Below are 26,878 nucleotides of genomic sequence, written 5' to 3'. Positions count from 1 at the left end.
TCTTTTGACCTCAAAATCTTTGTGAATATTTAAAATTGAAAGACCTTTCAGTTTAGAATGCACATGTCTCCCATTTTTTAGGCTATAAAAGGTCTTTTACAATCCTCATCCTTCAAAACCAATGCTAGTCATCGGTGGCTGCGAGGTCTAAGTAGTTCATCTTCAGTGATAACTAGCCTGTCAACACTGAGGTAGTGAGTTCAAAAACTTCTTTTTACAGGTGTGTTAGACTACCGTCTTAATTGTCTTAATTGATCGATTGTTTGTGGTTCTCTCAAGGTACTCAAGCTCTTGTCAAACAATAAATAAACAAGCCACCATGATATAGCTAAGAGCTGAAACTGGCATTTAACACCAACATTTAATCAATCAAAGCCCATGATAATACTAAGTGACAATTCAAAATAACTATTATTATACCAAATTTCATTTGATGCATCATATGTGATTGGATTTTTTTTTCTCATCAGTTGAATCAACAATGAAGAGCAATAAAACGAAATAAATGGAGAATGTGTCGATGGGACACATCAATGATGCCCCTGCTTGCATATAATGTTATAAAGGAGCATAACTCAAGATTTGTAAAAGTGACACTACACAAATTCGAACTTAATCTGTGTTTTATGGTAATAAGCATTGTTTATAAGTTTCATAACATTTGGTTGAGGCAAACTAAAGTTAGAGAACGGAAACTAATTTGTAGGATTGATGGACATACAGACACACAAAGGTAATACTTAATGTCCCCTCCATCAGGCAAGGGCATAAAAACACAAATGAAAGATGCCATACCCAATTCACTTCTGTCAGCAAAATTAAGCAGAATAAACTGAAATTTAAACCTAAATAGTTAATTTTATCTATCATCTTCCTGTACATTCGCAGCCTATTCATAAGTGAAGATATTTTATCTGTTTTAACAATTTCCTAGAATAGTCATAATAATTTACACCACTGTCACCTGAGAAGACATCCAAACTACATCTTATATGGTTATTCTTTTTTTATCATTTACAATACAAGTACCTGATTCTGAGAAATAAACCAAAAAATGTATATATGATTTAGTACAAATGTATGAGAAGGCATCTAAACTAAATCATATATGACTTTGGTATATTACAATATTAGTATCTGACTATGAAAATTTGGAATAATCACACACCTTTTTATCAAAAATTGTGTAATGCTGTGAATAAGAACCTAATATTTAAGACATAAAGTTTTTTTCTTTTAAATAAATCAGTTTCACTATATATATCATTGATTTAATAAATCACAATAAATTCTGTACACTAAAAACACTTGAACATACTAAAATGTAAAAACAGATTTGTAAAAATCATCAAGTGACAAGTATTATGATGAATTTCTCTTGTATGCAACAAGTACAAGTATAAAAATATGGTTATGTCTCATATGCAAATGTTTATTGTATATAACTTATTGTTTATGTATTAGGTTCTCCATGTGAATAATATAACATTAAATCTTACACAAAGATAATACAAATTAAGGTATTTCTAATTCATTTCAATATATAAAAAAATCCCTTTCTTTCCAACCTCTGTTCAGAACCTACTTTACTCTCTAATATACTATAAATTCAGGAAATATTGCGATGTTTTTATTTTTGGGAAGATTGGGACAAAACATATTTCACTAAATTAAAATCTCACATTTTAAATTTTGATACATGTAGCATTATTGTATGCAGCATTTCCTGATGTCACAATATAAATAAATATCCCAATCTCATTAAAATCAGCTGTTGTTTTCCCTAGAGAGAGCGTAGCGTATCACAACATCAGATTTTAATCAGATTGTAAATATCTCATTTGTGTCCATTGTTCACAATCACAATAATAAATGGACGAAATAATATCTGAATTTACAGTAATTGTATAATCATATCTCATCTAGAAAATACTTGAAATATTTGTCACTGGTCATCCAACATATTAAAAACCAATCAATTATGTTAAGAGTAAAACTTTATCAAAATCTAATTAAATTAAAATATAATTAATCATGTATTCCTATACACTGATGAAAAGTTATGGTTCTAAATCCTTGTAGAAACTTATCATGATTATGTTTTGTCATTGCACAAGGTCATGCTATTCTCAGAATGTTTGAAGTCCTTACACTTAATCTATTGGATGTTTACTAATTGATATTTTGGTTTGAACTAGCTTTCAGTAACTGTGAATACTCAAATCATTTTTTTGTGTCTTTTTTCTTCTTGTTAGTTGTTGTTTTTTTTTTCATTGCTACTAGTATGATGAGTTAAGCCCCTTTGAATTGATTATTTTAGTTTATTTCTATTTTGGTCTGTTTAATACACAAATGTCCCAGGTATGAAGGAGGGTTTAGTGCTAAAAAAATGTCTTATCATGCCACATTCTTTATGTGCATGTCCTAAGTCAGGAGCCTGTAATATATTGGGTCATTGGTTGTTGCTGGTTCAAGGGATGTCTGCTATACTTGATTTTTGATTATTATTACTTGTACGATGAGTCAAGCCCCTTTGAATTGATTATTTAAGTTTATTTCTATTTTGGTCTGTTACACCAATGTCCCAGGTATGAAGGAGGGTTGTGTGCTTAAAACATGTCTTACCATGCCACATTCTTTATGTGCATGTCCTAAGTCAGGAGCCTGTAATCTATTGGGTCATTGGTTGTTGCTGGTGCAAGGGCTGTCTGCTATATTTGTATTTTTTTGTTTATTGTTACTAGTATGATGAGTCAAGCCCCTTAGAATTGATTATTTTAGTTTATTTCTATTTTGGTCTGTTACACCAATGTCCCAGGCATGAAGGAGGGTTGAGTGCTAAAAACATGTCTTACCATGCCACATTATTTATGTGCATGTCCTAAGTCATGAGCCTGTAATCTATTGGTTCATTGGTTTTTCTGGTTCAAAGACTGTCTGCTATATTTGTTTTTTAGTTTATTATTGTTTAAGCATAAATCAGGCTGTTGGTTTTCTCATTTCATATTTTGTCATTCTAAGGTCTTTAATAGCTTACTATTCAGTATGGGTTTTGGTTATTGTTGAAGGCTTTATAATGTTCCATAGATACTTACATCCACATCCTTTACTGCTTTAGTCTCTGGTGGATAGTTGTCTCATTGTCAATCATACCACATCTTCTGATTTATATATTTATATCAGTTTTCTGATGTTTACTGTAAGTCTACTGTAACTGTTTATAAATAAATCTGTGACCATCAACAGTGTTTTACTAAGTTATGGTCATAAATTTGCCTACAGGGAAAGTGCATTCCATGATTAACTTGCCCATTGAAGATAAAATTTGACCATATGATATTCTTTTCTAGTATGTTCAAAACCTTTTGAACAATGAGTGATAAACATGATTTGCAATTGTTTCAATACTTTATAAGAGTAGTTTTGAAAGTCCTTCAATAATTTATATATATTTCATCTGGATTTCCCCCTGCCAATTTCAACTTTAGTGGGCAAATGAGCAAGCACTTACTTCAAACACTGATCAATAATAGGTTTTTAAACATGATTTATCATTTATAGAGTGAGGGGGACTTCATATTCAAGTTACAGAGTGGTATATCAATGATGAGGAAACAAGCTTTTTGGAAATTAAGAAAAATGGGATGTGAATTGTTTTAAGAAAGAAAAGGGGTAAAAAAAGATGAGAGGAAAAGGGAAACTTTGTATGAAATTGTGAGAAATGGGAAAAGAGTAGGATTATTTATTTGGGAAGCATATACCATGTTATTTACTCTCAGTCATAGCAAACACTTAAATCTTCTTGCAACTATTTAAAAGTCATGCATTAAATTAATCAAAATCATGACAAAAGATGATCTTTAGTCAGGTTTGCAAAATGAACCAACAGACGTCAGAAAAAAGTCATCCTATATATAGTATTGACCTAGAGCAGTATTAACAAGTGAGCCAAATAAACTTATATATCATAAGTAAACAGTGCTTATCTTTATCTTGTTCAAAACTTCCCATATGATTTACATAAATATTTATCCAAAAATATTTCAAACTCAGATAAATTTGAAATTTTTAAGATTTTTTTTTAATTATATAGATTTTGTTTGTCATTTCATCTTTATCAAAAAGTAAAAGGAAATATTCCCCATTTCCATTCTCAATTTTATTGGGAACTGTGTTTATAAAAATATACTTATAAAAATTCAGTCATCAAACATCACCAACACTGGTGTTTGGTGAAATCCTGTGTAAACAAAAAGCTGTTCATCTATATCATGTTTATCTTTTATTCATCTCTAAAAATTCCCTATCAGCAAATTCTAGTGAACACTTAATAAGTTTCAGAAGACTCTGTTCAAGTTTTTGACCTGATTGTAGACATTGGGGAAAATCCCTACATTTTTTAATAAGATAGGTAAATGACAATACTGTCTTAATTCTAATTTTCATTATTTTAATCTTCTGATTTTGGCATAGACTGCATACATGGACTATCATTTAAAAGTACTAATGATTAAAACATGTTAAACAGTGACACATGTACAAAATCTGTACTGGCATCTCTTTTACAATTTAAATCAATAAAAAGAAAAAGCTACTCATTATGTAAGAACCTCTATAAGAAACAAATGCAGTAAAAAATATATATTGCATAAAAACAAATGCACTAGTAATCCCTAAACTCATTATACTGATGTTTACTTATTACTTTTGAAGAAAATTTAAGAAAGCAAACATTTTTTCAAAAATTATCAGTCTTAGATTATTAATTTTAATCATATATGTATATTGTGTAGTTCTATACTGAATCATTAAATACAGAAAAACTTGCAAAAATAACTTTATTAAAACAAGATTTGTGATTTGCATTTGAAGGATTTGTTAATTATTATCATTAGATTACTGCCTCTAGACAGGTGGGTATAAATGACTTTTTCAATCTATTTTTTTCTTGCATTGTAACATATTTATTTTTAACTGTTTAAGGATTGAAACAAGCAGACTTCTTTTTAATTTAAAAACAGAAGTTATCACTGTTACATGTATTTATTTATAATACTGGTAATATTAAATAAACAACATTCAGTAAAGAAACTTTAAAGGGTCACATTTCGGCCAATTCTTATTAACTACCATTTAATACATTAAACATTAGATAAAAGACAAACAATACAATGTGTAATTCTGTCAACATTGTTTTAAGAATGATAGCAAAAAATAGATAACACTATGCAGTGATTTTTTTTAGTATGAATGATAAAGGTTTGACACTTTAAATATATGCATAATAATGTGATTGCCAAAGCAAAAATGGACATCTGTAAAAAAAAATTATCTACTTAGTATCTACTATGAATGTTACTGTACAAAAGTTGAAAACTACAACTTTGTATTTAACTTAATTGTGTTTATTAGAAGAAAAAAAAATAATAAAAAAAAATCAACATACCCATTTGTGGTCAAGACATCCTTCATGAAATCTATATTCCTTCATTTTGCAATTTTATCATGCTAATAACAGTGGATATTATATAGTTAAAGTTATTAGACTTAGTATTTTATATTTAACTAATCGTCAGTCTGAGATATGAGAAACACTGAACCCGATTGACAGGTTTATCGCTTACAATGAGGAAGTTCTTTATTTAATTCATATATGTACCTGTGTTGGATTTGTGTATTGCATTTACCTAAACAGTTTAATAACTACCTATTGACCCTGTCACGCTTCACTTCATGGCAATCTGAAATTTACGCGGGAATCAATTCGAAGTATATAAAGAGTCTTGTGCCCCGATCTAATTTTATACAAATTGTGCTTGAAAAGTGAAAACATTTTATATGTTAATAAACAAAAATTTTAAATTAATATACACTGAATTTTTAATCTTTGAAATATACCATTTTCTCTTTTTTCCGTTCTTTAAACAATAAAATAGTTAATAGTTTTCCGGAAAATACCCTCTCCTTTCCGCAATCGAGAAACATAAACTTAATGGAGAACACGCATGCTAAATTTGGAATCAAAACAGTTTCTCCTTAATTTCTACATTTTTGCAGAGAATATAGTATGTGAATATGTTATCTTTTTAAATATGATTTCCTTCTCAATACAATATATATGCATTTGTAAAATGATATATGTAAGCTATTCTTTTAGGCACAAATTCTTGCACGATTTGTCGGTTGCCTACTATCTGACTATATAAATGTCATTAATTGGTACAATAGTACCTGTCCGCCAGTTCACAGATGACATACACAGCGACAACAATATCGCTTGCTTGGTGAAGGTTGATATTTAAAGGTGCTGTCATATTTACAAAAGAAAATGATAACATATCATTTTCCAACTTAGCATGGAAAATGAAGGGAAGTTAAAAAAATATAAATCATGGATACTTTCGTTTTCTTTGTTTACAAACTAGAGTACACATCAGTTGTAGTTGGAAAATTACCAGTGCTTAAAAAAGATTGATTAAAATAATCTAACAGCATCAGTTATTTATTTTTTGGGTTATTATGGCTTGATAATATGGTAATTCTATAAATTGTAAAGTTTCCAAAAGTTTTTAAAGCAGAAAATTTCAAGTGTAATATATCACTTTGCTCTTGTTATTCTACAACAAATATCGTTATTAAAAAGGTTCTGTTTTGAGCTAATATATTATAGCTTGATCTGGCTAAAATAGCCTAATTGGGCTACACAAAATTATCTCCCTTTGCATTATTTGTAGTAAAATTTCAGATTCTCACTTAGTACATTGTATTTGAAGTGCTACATATATCTAATATTTTGTTCTTGTTGTGTTAAAATATATCGATACTAAATAATAATTTTAATTGCTTCAAATTTTGAAATTGCCAAATTAGAACTGTTATTGAAACTTAATTTGGAAGAAACTTTTTTTTTTATGATTAACTGAATAAGGTTCAAGCAAAACTTTGAAAATATTTTGTCTTCATCATTTTTCGGTATTTTACTGATGATTGAACTTGTGCAGGGCCTAATCTAGGATTTTGGACTTCTCCTTCCATGAGAGAGTAGGGAGAAATGAGATTCCATTACCGTTTCGATTACATAGTGTATTCGTGCATATCACTAATTTATAAGCAATAAAAAATATACTTGCATTTTTTTCATATATTATTATACATAATGTATATATTGAAAATCTTAATAAAAAGGGTTAGACAATATAGTTGTTATTTATTTATTGATACCATTTGTACTGTGAACTTGAATTTAAGTTTAAATAAAATTTGTTGCTTGGGACATGTCCCAGGACATGTAGCCTAGTAATATTTATATGATGCATTAAATTCATGTGCATCTGCCTCAATTTATTTTTAAAAGTCCAGAAAAATATAACTCCCAGTTTACCTAATGAATTTCACATGACTGGGCAATTTAATTTATATCACCACTTGTCATTATTTTTGTAAAACATTATTGAATATCCAGGACATCATGTCAGTTGTAAATTGAGATTATCGTGAACGATTGTAAACCTATAAATGAAGATATTTGTCAATCGCATATTTATTAACCGATAAAGAGCTAATTTCTATCATTTTGTTTTATAAAAGATATCTTCCTTATCTACGAAATGGTCGTGAAAAAAAATCCACTGCTGATCACAAGCTGGTCATGTGTCGTATGTTTGCAACCACATCATCCATCAGCTGTCTACCTTTTATATTTCAATTTTTATTCAATGAATATAAAAAATCTATCGTTAATTTCCATCCTTAACCTACCGAATAGTAGTACAACTGATGGACTTGCAAGAAATAAAAATAAAAACAAATCAGCTGAGTGATTACGCAAAATCCTCAGATGAAAATCATCGTAAAATGATAACTTAAACAGACGCTCAGTTTCCCGTTTGAATACATGTAGTTTTGATTGTAAAATAGGAGGATGTTTAAAGTTGCCATTGTATTTATAAAATTTGAATGTCGACAGTATTAGTCCTGGGTCTTTTCGAAAAGTTTGATTTTCCTTGTCGGTCACCATTTTTATTTACCTGTGTGACTTGTAAATCACAAGTTGTCTCCCTTATACAGATTTTGATAGCGATTTGACTTCGATTAGAGATCAATAATTTCGTGAAATCAACATGGAATGTTATGAAACTTGGACTTAAGCTCCTTCAAGATCAAGATATAGCTCCTAAAAAAAAGTTTAATTTTTAAAAATTTTTATGCCCCACCTAGGGGCATTATGATTTTTGGTCTGTGCGTCCATTTGTCTGTCCGTTCGTCCGTCCGTCTGTCCCGCTTCAGGTTAAAGTTTTTTGGTCAAGGTAGTTTTTGATGAAGTTGAAGTCTAATCAACTTGAAACTTAGTACACATGTTCCCTATGATATGATCTTTCTTATTTTATGCCAAAGTAGAGTTTTGACCCCAATTTCACGGTCCACTGAACATAGAAAATGATAGTGTGAGTGGGGCATCCATGTACTATGGACACATTCTTGTTTGGACATAATTTTACTGATAAATAGATATAGTTTTTGGCAGTCAACAATACACTTTTACACTTACAGCAGCAATCACAGGCAACACAGTTCCGTGGAACCCTTTACAGATTTTATTGTGTTCTTGGGTTTCTTTTATTGTGTATCTTTAAGTAATACTTGGAATAACATTTTTACCATCAAAACCAAGATAAATTCAATTTCAAATACAGGTATATAGAAAAGACATATTTATTAATTACAATTTCATCAGTCTTGTCAATAGCTAAGCTAAATGAATTGCATACATAATAATTGATCCACTTTATTTATAGAAAATACACTATGGGTACAGTTCCAGAAAACATCAAGAGAAACGTCAGAGCTGTACTTCTGTCAAAAGTTGGAGGAATTCTAGTCAGTGATTTTTCAAGAGACTACAAGAACTTGCTTAAAGAGCAACTGAATTGGAGACAAATTGGATTTGATAACATGAATGATCTGATTAAAGCCATGCCAGAAGTTGTGAGGTAAAACACATTTTTCCTACTCTTACCTGGTTTAAAACTTTCCTAGCTGGTTGTGTTTCTGTAATAATGTGTGGCATGTGTTCTTCAAAAGTACAAAATCAAATATGTCGTCAAATTTCTTTGTCATGTCCTGTTTTTATACGACCGCAAAAAATTTTGCAGTTGTATATTGGTATCACATCGTCGTCTTCCGAAGACATTTTGTTTCCGGACAATAACTTTAATATAGGAAAATAGAAGTCTATGAAATTTAAACACAAGGTTTATAACCACAAAAGGAAGGTTGGGATTGATTTTGGGGGTTATGGTCCTAACAGTTTAGGAATTAGGGGCCAAAAAGGGGCCCAAATAAGCATTTTTCTAGTTTCCTGACAATAACTTGTGGAAAGGTGTATGGCTCTCTCTGAAATTAGACCACAAGTTTCCATACCACAAAGGGATGGTTAGTATTGGCTTTGGGGGTTATGGCAGGGGTTCAAATTTACTTTAGCCAATGGAAGGTCCCGGACCTTTGACCAAAAACACGTAAAGGTACTCTTTTATTCTTAGAAGGTCAGTTTTGTATTTTCTCAAAACTTATGTAAACTGCAGCAGGTGTCACTAGTTGGACAGGAACTAATTGCCTTTCTAGATCCCATATGATCACCCTACAGTTTAATTATAGTTGGGGTAGGTGTGGCTAAGTGTTTAGATTTTTGTGTAATTTATGTGAAATTTAGGTGCTGTAAGAAAGTTTTGCCAGTCCTTTCACCTATTTGCCAGATCTACTTTTTAATAAAAATAAAAAGAATTTTCCAGATTTAAGATATACCCCCAAAACCTTGAGGTTTATAGGGTGGTTTAAAATGACGGAGACCACATTCAACTTAAATTTACAAATAATTCTGCAACATCAAGTAAATAAATGACAATGTTATACTGCACTTGCCAATAAGACAACTATCTTAAGCATCTAGAACAATTAGACCAAAAACAAAGAAAGTGTCAAGCTGCATTGACGTAAAAAACGGATATGTGTATTCACTCATCAACTAAAATGAAAAAAAATAATATATAAACTGTTTTCGTTTAATTCAATTTACATAAATCTGGGTTAAGTTGTCCCTTATCAGAACTTTTGGTTTCCGATGCTTTCAAACTACATATGTCATAATTGATTTGGCCTTTCACTTTTTCCAACTGTATTCGTTTTTGACGGAACCCCGTGTTTATCGCTCTAGCAATGTTCTCGTTATGGTACGCAAACACGCCAGTGCGTTCAATGGCCGCTTCCTAAAATCACTAGCTGAGTCTTGTTATCATCATAACTTTCCCTCAGCTATCAAAAAGAAGCCGAAAACATGCTTCTATTCAATATTTTTACCGGACATTTACTTTCGTTTAATTCATTGTATGTTATGATAAATCCCGAGCAATTCGAAAAAATATGACAGCATGTCACACGCTAATTGGATAAACGGCGAGAAGATCGAATTGTTTTCATAAACACGTGTACCTTTTGAGCAACGGAAAATTCCAACAGGGACCCATTACAGCTACTTGATGCAGGGCTCTATTTTTAGAACGAAAGGACATTTCCAATTATAAATATTATAAAAATAGATTTACGCGACGACTGTAATCAAGTAAGGGTAAATAACGCAAACGATAGCAAATAAAAGCGTTAAGAACCCATGTTTTTGGCATATAATTGGGTTTTCCTTTGAATTAATTGGGTTATTGAACCCTGCAATGGGCAATTGCATTGGGTTTTTATACGCCCATTTACGGGACGTATTATGGTATACCTCTGTCCGTCCGTCCGTCTGTCCATCCGTCTGTCCGTCGTCAACATGTCGGACATTAACTCAAAAATGCTTTAACCAATTTGCATAAAACTTTGGTGAATTGTTTATATCTATTGACGTGAGCTCCCTTTCGTTTTTTATAAAATTTAGATTTTAGGTTTCCGAGTTACAGGGTTTTATTCATAAAAAAAGGGGGGATTTTCCAGTTTTCTGACAAAAACTCAAAAATGCTTTCAGCAATTCTTATGAAACTTTGGTGAATTGTTTGTATGTATTGATGTAAGCTCCCTTTAGAATTTTATAAATTTTTTCATTTTACATTTCTGAGTTATGGGGTTTTATTCATTAAAAAAAGGGGTGATTTTCCAGTTTTCGGACAATAACTCAAAAATGCTGTCACCAATTCTCATGAAACTTTGGTGAATTGTTTATATCTATTGATGTAAGCATCTTTTTATTTTCATAAATTTCTAATATGACATTGAGAATTAATTGAACTTTATTTGTTTATAGTCTGACAACAGATTTACTAAGTATTGCACAATAGCAAGAAATCTTTAATTGAATATAAATTTAATTCATATAACCAATTTCAAGTTCATTGACTACATTTATTCAGAAACCTATAATATGTCAAATATTTAATTACAATCCAAATTTAGACCTGAATATTGTGTCCATTTTTGCCCCAACTGTTCAGGGTTGGACCTCTGTGGGCGTATCTAGCTGTGCTCAGCGAAGCAGTTTATTAATTATTTTTATTGCGTGATCACGCAAATATGCAGCTTATCTGGAGCTCTGAAATGCTTACCATTCAAAAGCACTCTTCATATCTAACTACATAAACCTAATTTTTTTCTGAATTTCTTAAATGAATTTAGTCAGAAAAGGGCTTCCCATTTCCCCCAACACTTGGTTGCAATTGTTGCTTAAGAACACACGGCCCTAACTTTGTGTCAGATAACAGCTCTGCTCAACTTCGTTTTCAAACTTAATTGGGGTCAGTTTCTTTTAACCACTTTTTTGGCAAGATATATAGATGCTTGGTGGTAATTTTTCATCATGATTTTTAAGGGGTCAAGTTTTAAGGTTTTTTTTGTCCAACGAATCAGGGCACTTTCCCTTTCGCTGTGTGTAGGGTAAAAAAAGTTCTTGTTTTTCCCTGTCATATTTTTGGTCTTTAGTCAGATCCTGTCTTTCGGGCTGCGTTAAGTCGTTTCATCGATCACCCCCACTGTATCCCCTGTTTCATCATGTTTTCTTTTGGAAGAGGTCACCCCAAAACCAAACAGACCCATACTGTTTACTAGTTATCTTATGTTTTAAAATCATATTCATTAGTTTCCCCGTAGTATTGTACAACAACCATTCATTTGACTACACATCAAATCAATTGTGAAGAATTTAAGCAAACACACAAGTTTCCTTTCAGTAAAGCTGCATATTTTAAGGTTATTTTTATATCAGATTTTTATATTTTTTGTTCAAAATGCTTTTGTAACATTTTTAATCTGCAAAAATATGAAAGTCCGTCGAGTGTAACTAACTACTGGCAAGAAGGTCCGAATCCGTAAATGGAAAGTCACGGACCTCTGACCACCGCTAATTTGAACCCCTGGTTATGGCTCAAACCATTTAGGAATAAGGGGCAAAAAAGGGGGATTAACAACGGTTTCCTGGTTAATGGACAATTACTTAAAAGTACAATGTTATGTTTGGATTACCTCCCTTACACTGCTTTTAAATTATGTATAAAGTAATGTTGTATTGTCTTGAGGTGATTAGCTGTCAATTTATTTTTAGAAGTTACTATTAAAAATGCTGATTAAGGAATATTAGTTTTAGCCATGATTATGTATGTCATTTTCTATATTAAGACTTTTATGATGTATTTAAGGTAGCACAATACAAAGATTTGATACCTCCAACTCCCCAGTTTTAAAATGCTGTAACTTTCTTTATAATGCTTGAAAATTTATAAAAGTGGTATTTATGGATAGCTAACAGATTACTCTTTCAAATTAATGCAATGTTAGTATTATACAACAATTATGTAATTAATTATAATTTTAACTGTGTCTATAAACTTTTACAAGAAATTTCGACTTTCAATTGAAATTAGCTTCTTCATGGATACCCCGAGGGGGTTTATTTTATAATATGTTGTTCCTAGAGCCATTATCTACAAAAGATAGTCTCAGATTTTGGATAGAATGTATAGATCAAATTTTACACCTAATCAAATAATCTCTACTTTTATGTGGTAAGGATGTGGGGTGGGGACAATTTTTTCTCATTTCAGATTTCAGAAATTAAAAAGCACAAAAAAGGGGGGGGGGGGGGTCAATTTGCAACAGCATAATGTATTGCACAAAAGCAAAAAATTGAATATAAATTCAAATCATATAACCAATTTTAAGTTCTTTGACTACATTTATTCTGTGTCAGAAACCTATTATGTGTCAAATATTTAATTGCAATCCAAATTCAGACCTGTATCAAGCGCGAATATTGTGTCCATTTTTGCCCCAACTGTTCAGAGTTGGACCTCTGCGGTCGTATCCAGCTGCTCTCGGCGAAGCAATTTATTGCTCTTGTGAAGGCTTGAAAAAGGTTAACCTTGTATGGTACTACTGTAAGTCTTTGCAGTAAGGCTACAATATTTTTGCTAATCTCCAGAAAATTAAAAGTTTGCCATGATGAAATTTAATCTAAAAAGCATTAAAGAAAGGCGTGCTGTCTCTGTATCCCTTGAGGCAAGCCTCATGTTTTTAAGATTTTAAAAATCAACTATCATATGAAGAAGTATTATATGTCACTATCTCTTTGGTAGAATCTTTATATTTACCATGTTTACAACTCATTCTAAAAGTTGAGGAAATTATATGGTTAATTGATTGTTAAAAAATGCTTTTGTATTGCGATAATTACCGTATTTACCGATAGGCATGCTTAGTCCAGTCTTTTACTTCAAAATTAAAACGACCAGGTTGGGGTGCAGAATGAACTGGATTTCATGATTTTTGTTTACATTCTGCAACGTTTAATTCTATTAATACAGAATTTCTGCACACCCTAACTGTATTTGTTTGTGATTTACACGCCCTTTCCCTATTTTCAGTAAATGACAAGCACAACTTTTCCAGTTGATATTTTGTTGTGATTTTGGTTTATTTTAACAAAAGTGACATGTTCTAGAATCGTTTACAAAAATTTTCAGCTTCTACTTGATGGCAGAAAACAGATTTTATCATGAAAATACTGTAAATGATGACACACGACTTGAACATGTTGAAATTAACAGGGTTTCAGTTGATTTTTTCAACAAGTGACAAAAATTGTTTTCCTGAATTCCTGTGAGGTGTTCGGATTATGTATCAATAGAGACTGCAGAATTTGAATTTGATCAATTTAAAGTAGTATATTGAATATGAATCGTAAATAAAGGGGAAAGGGAGGAGGAGGGTTAACAACTCCAGAAAGAGGGTTGCTTAGGATCAAAGGTTTGAAGAATCTGGGTTGAAAACTATAGGAGTTCATTACGTAAAGTTTGTACTTTCTTTTGGAGTTCACAAGAAAAATAAGAAAAAAAACCTCAAACAATTCCATGATAGCCATTGCACAAGGTCTATATGTGTGCAATGTTTCTGTGCAAATTCAAGGATATGGGTTGAAAACTATAGAATGAGTTGGTTAAACCAACTCCTCCTACAGTTTCAACCAATTCACAAAATTGGTAACCTCTTGTAAATTTTGCTGAAACACAACTTTCCCAAAGTCATGAAAAATGGGGGAAATCTGCAAACAAATCCATAATAGCAAGCGCACAATTTCAGTAAGTGAGCAATATTTCTGTGAGGTTTCAAGTAAGTTGGTTTAGATCTGTAGGAATTGATTACAAAAAAGTAGTACCCATTTTTCCCCATGCTATATTTTATAAGGCAATTTGCACTTGATGCAACCTGTCCAAAAATAGCCGTTAGTATGTCATGTACATGTATGTATGAATTCGGAAATTTAGTGTGAATTATTTCTTTTTTTGCCATAAATCATAAATTTGCTAATATTGCCATAGGCACAATACTTTTTTCAACCTGAATGCAAAAGAGGAAATCAAACTGGCTTCTATGTCATTTGATTTCTGTCGGAGAGTTGTCTCATTGGCAATCATACCACATCTTCTTATTTTTATATTGTTCTTAATAAATTATATTTCAGGTTAGAATTCAGTGACAAAGATATGGCCTACAAGATGTTTGGAAAAGTAGATCCAAATTCTTCCTATACACCACTTGCTGCCAAGTTAGCTGCTGGTAAAAGAACAATTTGATAAGTTTTAGAAATAAATTGATTGTGAAAAGGTTCACAATTTGAGGTTTTTCATTTGACATATTACATTTACAGTTAAAGAGCAATTTTTAAGTTAATTAAAGTATCTGTATTTAGTATTTAATATGTTTCATTGGTAACATGATTCCCACAGCATAGCCATTTATTCAATGTGAATAAAATATTGATACATGGAAAAGGCAACCACCACTTCTCATTTGACCTCATATGGCTGGGAATTGTGTAAAAAAACAGGAGAATTCACACAGTAGGTAATTCTTGTGAGGTACATAGTTTTACTGTTTTCTACTCAGCCAAAAAATAGTGACTATACAGTAAGACTTGACATAGCACAAACAATTTGTGATTCTTTAAAACCTGATATTAAAGGGCCATTAGCTACAATATAAAAAAAAAAAAGGATTTTTTTTTGTCCCTGCGTAACGCGTTGCGGGGGACATGGAAATACCGGGAGTCCGTGCGTCTGTGTTGTTAGCGCTCTCACAGGTACAATTCTTGCCAGATTTTTATAAAACTTATACTTTAGGCTAATATCAGCAATATCTCAGACAAGTTTTAAAATGGTGGACGATCGACTTTTTTTAAAAGAGTTATGCCCCTTAGAAATATTAAATTTATGGAAAATTGCCTCGTTAGCGTTCTCATGGGTACAATTATTGCCAGATTTTTATAAAACTTATACTATAGGTTAATATCAGCTATATCTTGGAAAAGTTCTAAAATGGTGGACGATCGACTTTTTTTAAAAGATTTTTGTCCCTTGGAAATATTAAATTTATGGAAAATGGCCTCGTTAGCACTCTCATGGGTACAACTCTTGCCAGATTTTTATAAAACTTATACTATAGGTTAATATCAGTAATATCTCGAACAAGTTCTATAATGGTGGACGATTAAAAGAGTTATGCCTCTTGGAAATATTAAATAAGTGCAACAAGGGGGACATTGGAACTCTGTTCTTTTATTTTTGTTCATTCATCAATTGAATAGTGATATAATAATTCGCTTTTAACAGCCAGTTTGGTTCAGTTTTGTCAAAAGAAGCAAAGAAACATTGCTAATGAATTATTCACTTGCAAGTGAATAATTCGACCTCATTAAATCTGTATTCATGTGAACTTCAATTGAACTCTTAGCTGGAGATGGGTTATGCTTGAACTAGGCGTGTTCAGCTATTGAAAAGAAAAGATTGCCAACGTAACATTGGAAGTGAAACAAGGGTAAAGCATTTGAGTTGACTGATTCGATCTTTAAAAACTCATTGTTATACAGTTAAAAACGATTATTACAGAGTTCTCGAAATCTTTTTTTGTCTGGTGGTCCTTGAAGAAAATATGCAGGTCCTCATTAACATTTCTATTGCAATTTACCAAAATTGTGTTGGTCTTTCCCAAAAATGTGGTGGTCAAATCCCTAGGACCACCACTTATCGAGAACTCTGATATTATTATTATATTTTGTATACCTTTAATATGAAATCAAACAGACCTAGAAAAATTCAATTGCAAGAGTTCTCTATCTATTTAGATCTATGTTTATGTTTATATTGGGTTATATGACTGTCGGCAGTCTTCGGAGGTCAACTCGATGGTTAATTAGATGGCGTCTAGACTAAAATACACATGAAATGCTGATACATATTATCGAGTTAGTGCGTCGTAAATTGTTCATTTTAGACTTTGTATTATCCCTTTGTATTATTTGGATATACCTTTTAGTATGTTATAAATTGAATATGAGAATTTGAGTCAATGCCCCTTTAAACAATATTCCTAATGATATCTTTGATATATTAATTGTCAATTTACATACTGTAAACCAACTAATTTTTGCAACTTTCAAGAGTAGAAAAATAATGCGAATATAAAATCATCGCGACTATGTAATCTTTCCTTATTCAACTACATCAAGAAAATTTGAAAATCGTGCAATAGGCTTGAAAGGGCGAATTTCGAAATAAAGAATCCGCGAAAATAAGTTGGTTTACAGTATTGATTAATCATTTAAAAAGGTATGAATTCTCTTATTGGAAAAGCTATGTGTCAACATGTAATTTATTATGCGGTTTCTTCGTCAATAAAAAATTGGCCGCAACAATATAGCAAAGAGAGCTGAAAGTGATTTAAAACACTATCAATCAATCAATATTGTGCTTGTAATTACAATATGCAAATAAATCTCATGTTTATATGTAAACATTCATGGTAGGAATGAAAAATGGATACCACTTATATATGTATCATGATGTATCAAAATGCACATAGAAAATAAATATTTTTTGTTAGTATAGGTATTTTTTATTGCAGAAAGTTCCACTGAAGGAAAGGCAGATAGGAGGAGAAATAATTTTGGTAACACGAATAACAACAGTTTTGGCAACATGAACAGTAGTAATGCCAATGGCGATGATAAATATGGTCACTTTCAACCTAATATGAGAGGACATTATACACTGTGCTATCCTAAGTTCAAAGAAAATGATGATGTCACGAAAGAGGTAGGATTTTCTTTGGACTTTTATTGGAAACAATGTTTGGGAGGGTTGCACACACATTATATTTTTTCTGTGGATAATACATTGGAAGCCAAATAATTCTGTTACAAATAGAAACACAAATGTGCGTGATGGGGGTATAAAAGAAAGTGTTGTCCAATGTCCAACCCCACCTACATTATTTCCTGGACTATCCGAGATGTTTCAAACAATCATATTGTAAAAGGGGACATAAAAAAGCTATGGCATGTTTATCTTTTTTGTTTTTATTTATTTCTGTCTTTTTAGAACCTAGAAGAAAAGTTTGGTGTTTATCCAGGATTATTTGAAGTGCATATGATTCCCAGGTAAAATAGGATAGTCATTTCAATGAATATGTTTTAAAATTTCAAAGGCTTAACATGTTTATAGAAAGTTGAAAACAAAATTTTGTAGCCTTAAGCTCCTTTTATGTATTTCATCCTAAGCTTTTTTTGAAGCATGGTATTGTTATATCTTTGTCTTTCAAAATACACATCATGGTTTATGAGCATTCTTGCTATCACTTTGTAAATTGTCATTTGTTATGCTTCATCATAACGTGTTTTTAAAATCATTCCCTACTGAACAGGGAGGCAAATAAGGTTAAATTACGGTTGATCTACTACTGAATAAATTATATTGATGCACCTCTTTTGGAATCTCCATTTCAAGACCTAGACAACCAACCAACATGGATGCTGTTACTAAAGATAGCTCAAATCAGTAGATAAATTTTCATTTGCACCCCTCTTACCTGTGAATTTTGCTTATTTGGCCAATAAGTAGGGGGGGGGGGGGTAAACCAATGCAGCAGAGTAGAGTCAGTTTAGAGTCAATGATAAATGAATAATATTTGACAATTTTCAAGTATACTTTTTTTTTCAGAATGATTTTTCTTCGATACACTATAAAAGAAAGTGCCATAAAATGCCTTGAAAAGTATCAGGGAGAATTAACATTGAGAATTGCAGAGGAAAAATGTGCAAAGGGTCCAAATCAACCAAGAGCCCAGAAAAGGGATGATGATTTTATTATATCAAAGAAAAAGTCTGGTAAGTCATTTTATATTCTGCCAAATATTAATCATGGAGACAAGGGTACAAAGTCCAAAAATGTATAACAAGATAATGGGAATGTGCTGCCAAAAAATCCAAGTGGTGCTAAAGATTCATATGATAAAAATTATTGGTTTTAAAGAATGGAAAAATAGAAAATGTCACTTATTTTTAAATATGAATAATTCAATGTTTTATTTCTTTATCATATTTGTTGATCTTAACCAAATTTATCTAAAGATAAGTAAGTGATACATTCAGTGTAAAATAGAATTTCTGCAGATTATCAATGAAAGATTAGTATATTATTAAGCAATGTCAAGAGTTATTGACAAATGAAATGTTGTAAGCATTACTATAACTACACATGAGTAGATGGCAATTAAACCTATGATTTAAGCTTTACAAGTGCAACCCAGTTTAAAATATTTTGGAGTTCTGAAATTTTGATCAAGCTTAATTCTATTTTTTTCATTCTGTAAGTAAACCTTTCCTTGGTAACATGACTTAATACCCAACCATCAAATGTATTGGATACAATCATAAGACACTGCTTTATCTTGGTAAAGCTAAATAATACAAGTTAGATAACATCAGCCAAATTGACAACAATGAAGAACTACATCATTAAAAAAATAATAGTCTTTGAAGTGGTCATTAGACTTACAGACTACTATGTAAAACACAATTCTGTGTCCACACTTACTGTGATTGAAATGACAGAAAGGTTCCTTCCTTGATACAACCTGTATGTTGTCATGTATGTACCAATGGTATTTTACTGAAGCTAGTAGAAGACTTGTTTTAAATAAATGCTGGTGTGAAATCTGAGATTTCTCTTTAGAACTTCTCAATCAACTAATATCAAAAAAAGACTTTCAGAAAGCATTTGATTTTGGTAATCTTTCATGTTGTGTGCTTTAAAAAAAATGTTTTTCATACCTTAATTTTTGCACCTTTAAAATGTCTTGACAGTATAAAAACAGCTCTACAATAAAACTCCCAAACATTTGGGTTCTTGTTTCAGATAATACAGATGAAGACAATGAAGTATATGTTGGGAATTTAGATAAATCTGTTACAGAGGTAAGAAGAATATTATTGCATCAGCAGTTTTTATGGCCCTGTAACAAAGTTGTCAGGGCCATATAGTTTTACCCTTGTCCATCATTCCGTCATTCTGTTATTCCATCATTCCGCAACAAACCATTACTGTAAATTTAGAAATTATTGCGTGCATTTATTATTGCGATTTTGTCATTTTAGACTTAAATGCGATTTAAATTTTTGCGATATTGAAAAAAATCCTGTTTAATTCATATAAAAAATTTCAAAATGCGAGTTTAAATTATTGCGATTATAACCCTGTTGCATTTTTCGCAATAATAAAAACATCGCAATAATTTCTGAATTTACAGTATACACAATTTTTTTCTAAACGCCTTCAGATATTGGGCTGAATTTTGGTATGTGAGTTAATCATGATGAGTTACAGATTAAGTTTAAGTTTCGTTCCACTTTGCTAATGTTTGCCAAAATTATGGGCTTTGGGCTTTGATAAATTGTTGAAAATCACAGTTATACATACTTTTTTTCTAAACACCTTCAGATATTGGGGTGATTTTTGGAATGTGAGCTAACCATGATGAGTTACAGATCAAGTTTAAGTTTCGTTCTGTTCTGCAAATTTTTGCCGAAACTACGGACTTTGGACTTTGATAAATTGTTGAAAATCACAGTTATACATACTTTTTTTCTAAACACCTTCAGATATTGGGTTGATTTTTGGAATGTGAGTTAACCATGATGAGTTGCAGATCAAGTTTAAGTTTCGTTCTGTTCTGCAAATTTTTGCCGAAATTACGGGCTTTGGAATTTGATAAATTGTTGAAAATCACAGTTTTACGGACTTTTTTTTATACGCCTTCAGATTTTGCTCTGATTTTTTATCTGTAAGTCTACCATGATGAGTTACAGATCAAGTTTATGTTTCGCTCCACTATGCTGATTTTCATGTCGTTTCAACACATCTTGTTAGATCTGCAGTTTATTGTCTAACTTATGACGATAATTTCAGAATGCAAGACATAGGGATTACTCATTTACATGGATCATTGATAATGTTTATTTTATATAACACTTATTGTTTAACCTTTAAGACTTTCAACATAACTTCAATCATGAACAGTAATGCAGGCAAGACATTTCAGAGTGTGCACTCTTGTTCAAATATGGGCAGTGGGAAAATTTTAGCTATTGCATGCATAATTTCAACATTTGTGTAGGTCATTAATTTGTTATTCCCCACTAAAAATAAGCTAAAGAATATTTATTTTGACGTAAGGGTTTAAAACTTTTGCACTTCAAGCAGCTGACTGACCTGTAATTATTATTGGCTTCAATAATGCATGGATTGACATTGTTTTCAATGGTATCAATTCTGAATATGTTTATATACTAATTGTTGTACTGATCTACATTTTCCTGTCATTATGTATAGTTTGATTTTTGTGCTTATTAGGATGATGTCAGAGAACTTTGTGAAGAATTTAAACCCACTGATGTCAGGGTTAGAAAAGCCAGAAATGATGACAAAAAAGTGTAAGTATATTGCCAACTTTTACCTAGGGAAAAAGTAGGTTTTCAGATACTTTTTTTTCAGCTCACCTGGCCCAATGTGAATCCACAGTACATGGAAATTATGCTTGACCAGATTTTATTCTAAAATTGATGCAGATTCTTTAGATGCAAATCAAGTTTCATTCCAGCCATCCTACTTTTAGCAAAATATTGACCTGTGACCTTGCATAATTTTTGTAAATTGCACTTTTCTGAACTTTTGATTTGCATGATGACTTTTCCATAGGGGCATTAAGTGTTTCCCTTGTCCGTCCATACATATTCCAAAATTGGCTTCCGTTCTCTAACTTAAGTTTGCCTCAACCAGATGTTATGAAACTTAAACACGATGCTTATTACCACAAAACACAGATCAAGTTCAAATTTGGGTGGCCTCACTTTACCGTTCTCGAGTTATGCCCCTTTATAACGTTATATTCAAGCAGGGGCATCAACTGTGTCCATGAACTGTGTCCCATGGACACATTCTCCATTTATTTTTAAGACTGTTTTTATGTCAGTGAGTTACAGGTCAAGATTGTGCCTTGTTTTAGGTTTCCTACTTTTTAGGTAATTTTGGACATGGAAGATAATTTATATAAACATTGCCCACCATACCTGGACACATTATTCTGAGTCCTATCTGACCAGTCTTTGCTCTTACTCCTAAATGCTACATGATTAGTGGAGAAGCAGAATACCAATTTTGAAGTCTTTGGTTTGACCCAGACTGGAATCAAAAGTACAACCTCCCACATTCAAAACAAGCACAATAACACTGAGGCTTTTGTTTTTGTATAATGACGGGCTACTAATCAAGTTTTCCTTTTTTTTCTGGGGAATGAAATTATACCCCTTAGACATTTATTTATCTTTTAATAATAATACTGTTAAATTAAGTTTCAAAATTTTTATTAGCTCACCTGGCCGAAGGGCCATGTGAGCTTTCAGGGATGATTCTACTATATAGTTTAGGGCTGCTGAGCGGCCCTAAAATCGGCTGGCGGCTCCCAAAAAATTTATGTGAATCATATTTCCCAATTCAGGAAAAATGAAATAAAAATCGATATTTCCGGAAATGATTCCATCACCGATTTAGGCAACTATAATTTTTCCTAATTTGTCTTCTGAGCATTTTAAAATCTGGATAAGAATGCTGTCAACGATTGCATTTAATTAACAACAATTTAATTATGTCAACATGTGGTTAAATAAAGGCAACAGTAGTATACCGCTGTTCGAAACTCATAAATCGATAGAGATAAAAACAAATCCGGGTTACAAACTAAAACTGAGGGAAACGCATCAAATATAAGAGGAGAACAACGACACAACAAAAACACAACATTAAAATGTAACACACACAGAAACGAACTATAATATAACAATGGCCATTTTCCTGACTTGGTACAGGACATTTTAAGAAAAAAATGGTGGGTTGAACCTGGTTTTGTGGCATGCCAAACCTCCCGCTTTTATGGCAATGTCAAACACAACACCAAAACGACAACATCACATGACAGGACCACAATACAAATAAATGGGAGAACATATAGGACAAAGAAACACACGAATAATAGCTAACAAAAGGTACTAGGCTTAAAATTCAATACGCCAGACATGCGTCTCAAAGACCAACCAGTGACCCTCAGATGAAAAAAGTTTGAAAGCTAAAACAAGTACAAAGCTGAAGAGATACAAGGACCAAAACTTCCAAAAAGTTGCGCCTAACACGGCCAGGGTTTTCTGCCTGGGACAAGAACATCCTTATAATTTAGAATAATTTATAATTTTGCAAACAGTAAATTTTATAAAATGACTTTATAATAGATATACATGATAAAACCGAAGTGGGGACTAACTACAGAATAAAAACGGATACATTACATAAAACAACTTAATCCAACACATAAAAATACACAGCCGAGTTAGCCAAAGCCTCAACGCACAAAGTGACGTCACATTTGAAATTCTAAAAAAACACACAAAGTGACGTCACATTGAATTTGTAAAAATATTTCCCAAAAATAAGATAGGATTAGGATTGATTCAAGATTAGATTTGTAATACTGACATTACATTTATTAATAACAATGAAAATTACAATACTATTAATATCAAATTGTGGTAGTAACTAGATAATTAATTGTATTATCTAGCTATGTCGGTGTTTCTTCTGAATCAAACTGTAAACCAAATATATCGTATAAATTTCGTTGAACCAAACTAAAATCTAATAAATGAAGGGGTGATTAATTATCTTTACCATAACACACGAATATAACAGAAAAGACGTTAAGACATTTGACAAAATCCGACGAGAATAACAAATATAACATCAAAATTAAATACATGAATTTGGGATAGAAAAGTACCTTGACACGTCTTATAGCAATGCGGTTTCACACTCAGCAAAACAGTCACAATCGGGAATAAGTCACGTTAGGTAATTAAAAGATCAGACGACGTAATGACAAACCACGTGGTAAAAATGTCCTTAGTTAGTTTGGACAAAGACACATCGTATGGATCAACCAATAGACAACTTTCGAGTTCTATGCATTTCTGTCAAAAATTCTGGTTTTAGTGAACATCATTTGTGCGTTTAGGGGCATCGTCACTTCCGTTCCAATGTTGAGCAAGTGGTTGGAAAACTATAATGCTATATTGCACGAATTATATGACAAATTAAATTCTCATAATTGACAATCAGCACTACTGTCATTAGGGAATTGTGATTAAGTACTTACAAAATAAACATTATTTCTAGTTTATCCTGCACAATGACAATCACTAAGACGCTTGATGAACGTTAATAGTGCAGGGATACAGGCGATCCCCTCTATCTGGTAAATGACGTCATAAAGGCGCACATAATTGACGAGTTTTTTCCGGTGAAGGATGAACTCGAAAGTGGTCTATTCGTGATGGTGTCCGTAAAATTTACGGAGTGTCATTATACGCCCGTCAATTTTTGACGGGACGTATTATGGTATACAAATGTCCGGTGTCCGTCCGTCCGTCTGTCCTTCCGTCTGTCTGTCTGTCTGTCTTGCGTAAACATGTTGCACAGTAACATCAGAACAACTTATCCAAATTTTATGAAACTTAACATAGTTGTTTCTTATGATGGTCAAACGATCTGTATACTTTTTGGTGAAAATAAGATTAAAACTTTTTGAGTTACGGGACTTAGTAACTAAAACAGGTGTGTGTTTTTTTTCACATGTCGCGCCGTATCTCAAAAACAATTTATGATTATTGCTTAAAACTTTACACACTTCTTAGTTATATTAATCTTTAGATCTGTATACTTTTTGGTGATGATTCAAAATTTATTTTTGAGTTATTGAGTATTTTGTAAAAAAAGGGGGAGGGGTTTTTCACATGTCACGCCGTATCTCAAAACCGATTTATGATTATTGCTTAAAATTTTACACACTTCTTAGTTATATTAATCTAAAGATCTGTATACTTTTTGGTTTTGATTCAAAAGTTTATTTTTGAGATATTGATTTTTTTCTTTTTTTTTAAAAGGGGGGTGGGTTTTCACATGTCGCGCCGTATCTCAAAAACGATTTATGATTATTGCTTAAAATTTTACACTTCTTAGTTAAAAAAAGGGGGCCTTCGCATGTCAGGCTGTATGTCAGAAACTATTTATGGTTATTGAATAATAATTCACACACAAGACGATGGGCGTATCATGCGCTCATGGCGCAGCTGTTTATTTTTAATCTGTCCTCCTCATAACTTTGTTGGAGCAGTTTCTGCGTAAGGAGCACACTCCTGTATATGAAGTCCGTATAGTGTGAACAAGCACGAGAATAACGTATCAATTGAGATATGTAAACACCATACGAAGGGGCAGAGGGTATGTTACTGCTGAGAAATGGGAAATTGATAATTGGGAAGTTGAAATCGTTCCGTTTATCATAGATTTTAGCAGCCGGATTCAATTGATGAAAATGTTATGGGAGTATTTGATCTCGTAAAAGCAGATCGCCCAGCAGGTTGACAAAAAAGATGCTCTTTTCAAATGTGTCTTATTAAAGCAGACCTCGGCTCGTGAAAGCAGATTGCCCAGCAGAGCCAGTTATATGATATGATGAAAACTTGTTTTGTAAAGGAAATTATTATATATTTTGTCAGGCTCCATTTCTTCAAAAGACAAAAGTTTGAGCGTTTTTGAAAATACATGTGGATGATAGATCATTCATGAAATAGGATGTCAACATTATGGAACCGTTTCAAAAGTTGTAAAGATGATCCAAATAATATTTAAATACAATGGTTCAATGCTTTAATTTCCTGTTTCTTAGGGTTACACCTGATGAAAAAAAATTAACATATAAAACAGCCAGCAAAAACCACAAAATTATCTTATCATGCAATTAAGTACTTAAACTTTTGTACATAGCTTTTCTGAATTTGACAATTTGCCAGTTCAATTTGAATTCAATTTGAATCAATGTAAATTTATAAAGATGACCTATTGTTGAAAAAAATACCCATTTTTTCAGTGGTTTATGTTAGCTGTTTTGCATGTAAAAGGCATTATGTTACCATAGCTAAGATGCACGCCTTCAAAAGATATTGCATCATTTGCAATGATCTTCATGTAATAGCTGTCAAGCGATCTGGTAATCACATATATCATTATCAGTACCCGTCCAGGATTATTCAAAATGTTTTAAATTCTTACAGCAGTGTACAGGTGAAACTTAATAAACATTTTCCGTGTTTACAGGAAAATAATGTTATTTCGTCTTAGATTTTATGTATAAAAAATTCCCAATTGGGATGAAAATTCCCAATTTGATGGTCGAGGGACCCATTTGAAAACACCTGGAATCATCCCTGGCTTTTCTCATCACTAGGCATCCATCGTCTGAACAACAAAAGTGATCAGCAAGACAAGATCTACAAATAAGTCTAAAAACTGAATTCTTCAGTCCACTGGTTATTGAAGTTATTGCTCTTTGATGACGATTTTTACCCATTTTTGGCTTTTTTGCATATTATCTTAAAAACTATAAAAGAAAGATAGAAACTTTAAAGAACAAAAAATGATCAGCAAGACAAGATCTACAATCAGGTCAAATTCTGCCAAAAAAGTTAGTAGATAGGAGTGATTGCCAATAAAAGATGATATTTTTTTACCATCTTTTGTGTTTTGGGCAAAAACTTAATAAGAAAGAAACTGTAAACAGTAGTCTACAATGTTGAAGATGCACCAAGACCTAGGTGAGCCTCTAGTTCTTCTTGATCCTTGTTTGTATCAGAAGTTGGATATGCTTTGACTTGGACGGATAGTTGTCTCATTGGCACTCATACCACATCTTCTTATTTATATTAGCAAGACAATTTGTACACTCCTGTTTTATTGTTTTATGATTGCTTCTTTTTTTCAGATTTTCATTTGTTACCTTCAGTGATAACAGTAGTGCTCAGAGTTGTGTACAAAAATTAGATAGCCTTGAACACAAAGGTCGCAGATTGAACTGTAGAATTGCAGTAAAAGATGGCGGCCAACCAAAACAAAATACAAGGAGAGAAGGT

The 26,878-nt window shown here is 32.0% G+C and overlaps 2 protein-coding genes across 6 annotated transcripts in view; one reads left to right on the top strand and one right to left on the bottom strand.

Annotated features, from left to right (window-relative positions):
* The window catches only part of LOC127735156 (uncharacterized), a 54,024-nt gene extending 48,366 nt beyond the window's left edge, over window positions 1-5,658 (bottom strand). For all 4 annotated transcript variants that reach the window (XM_052245252.1, XM_052245254.1, XM_052245255.1 and 1 more), the window contains exon 1: window positions 5,447-5,658. In XM_052245252.1, the coding sequence (XP_052101212.1) occupies window positions 5,447-5,491 (45 nt within the window). In that variant the 5' untranslated portion in view covers window positions 5,492-5,658. The remainder of the gene's footprint in view (window positions 1-5,446) is intronic.
* A 324-nt stretch (window positions 5,659-5,982) lies between these two features.
* LOC127735152 (uncharacterized) overlaps window positions 5,983-26,878 on the top strand; it is a 45,480-nt gene continuing 24,584 nt past the window's right edge. For both annotated transcript variants that reach the window (XM_052245249.1, XM_052245248.1), the window contains exons 1-9: window positions 5,983-6,065; window positions 8,796-8,990; window positions 14,996-15,090; window positions 17,434-17,624; window positions 17,910-17,968; window positions 18,528-18,694; window positions 19,725-19,783; window positions 21,219-21,298; window positions 26,731-26,876. In XM_052245249.1, coding sequence (XP_052101209.1) covers window positions 8,806-8,990; window positions 14,996-15,090; window positions 17,434-17,624; window positions 17,910-17,968; window positions 18,528-18,694; window positions 19,725-19,783; window positions 21,219-21,298; window positions 26,731-26,876 — 982 coding nt within the window. In that variant the 5' untranslated portion in view covers window positions 5,983-6,065; window positions 8,796-8,805. The remainder of the gene's footprint in view (window positions 6,066-8,795; window positions 8,991-14,995; window positions 15,091-17,433; window positions 17,625-17,909; window positions 17,969-18,527; window positions 18,695-19,724; window positions 19,784-21,218; window positions 21,299-26,730; window positions 26,877-26,878) is intronic.

This window comes from Mytilus californianus, unplaced genomic scaffold (assembly GCF_021869535.1).
Source record: "Mytilus californianus isolate M0D057914Y unplaced genomic scaffold, xbMytCali1.0.p SCAF_3, whole genome shotgun sequence".
NCBI classification, from domain to species: Eukaryota; Metazoa; Mollusca; class Bivalvia; order Mytilida; family Mytilidae; genus Mytilus; species Mytilus californianus.
Note: the sequence above shows the minus strand (reverse complement) of the source record. Positions and strands in the feature narration are given on the sequence as shown.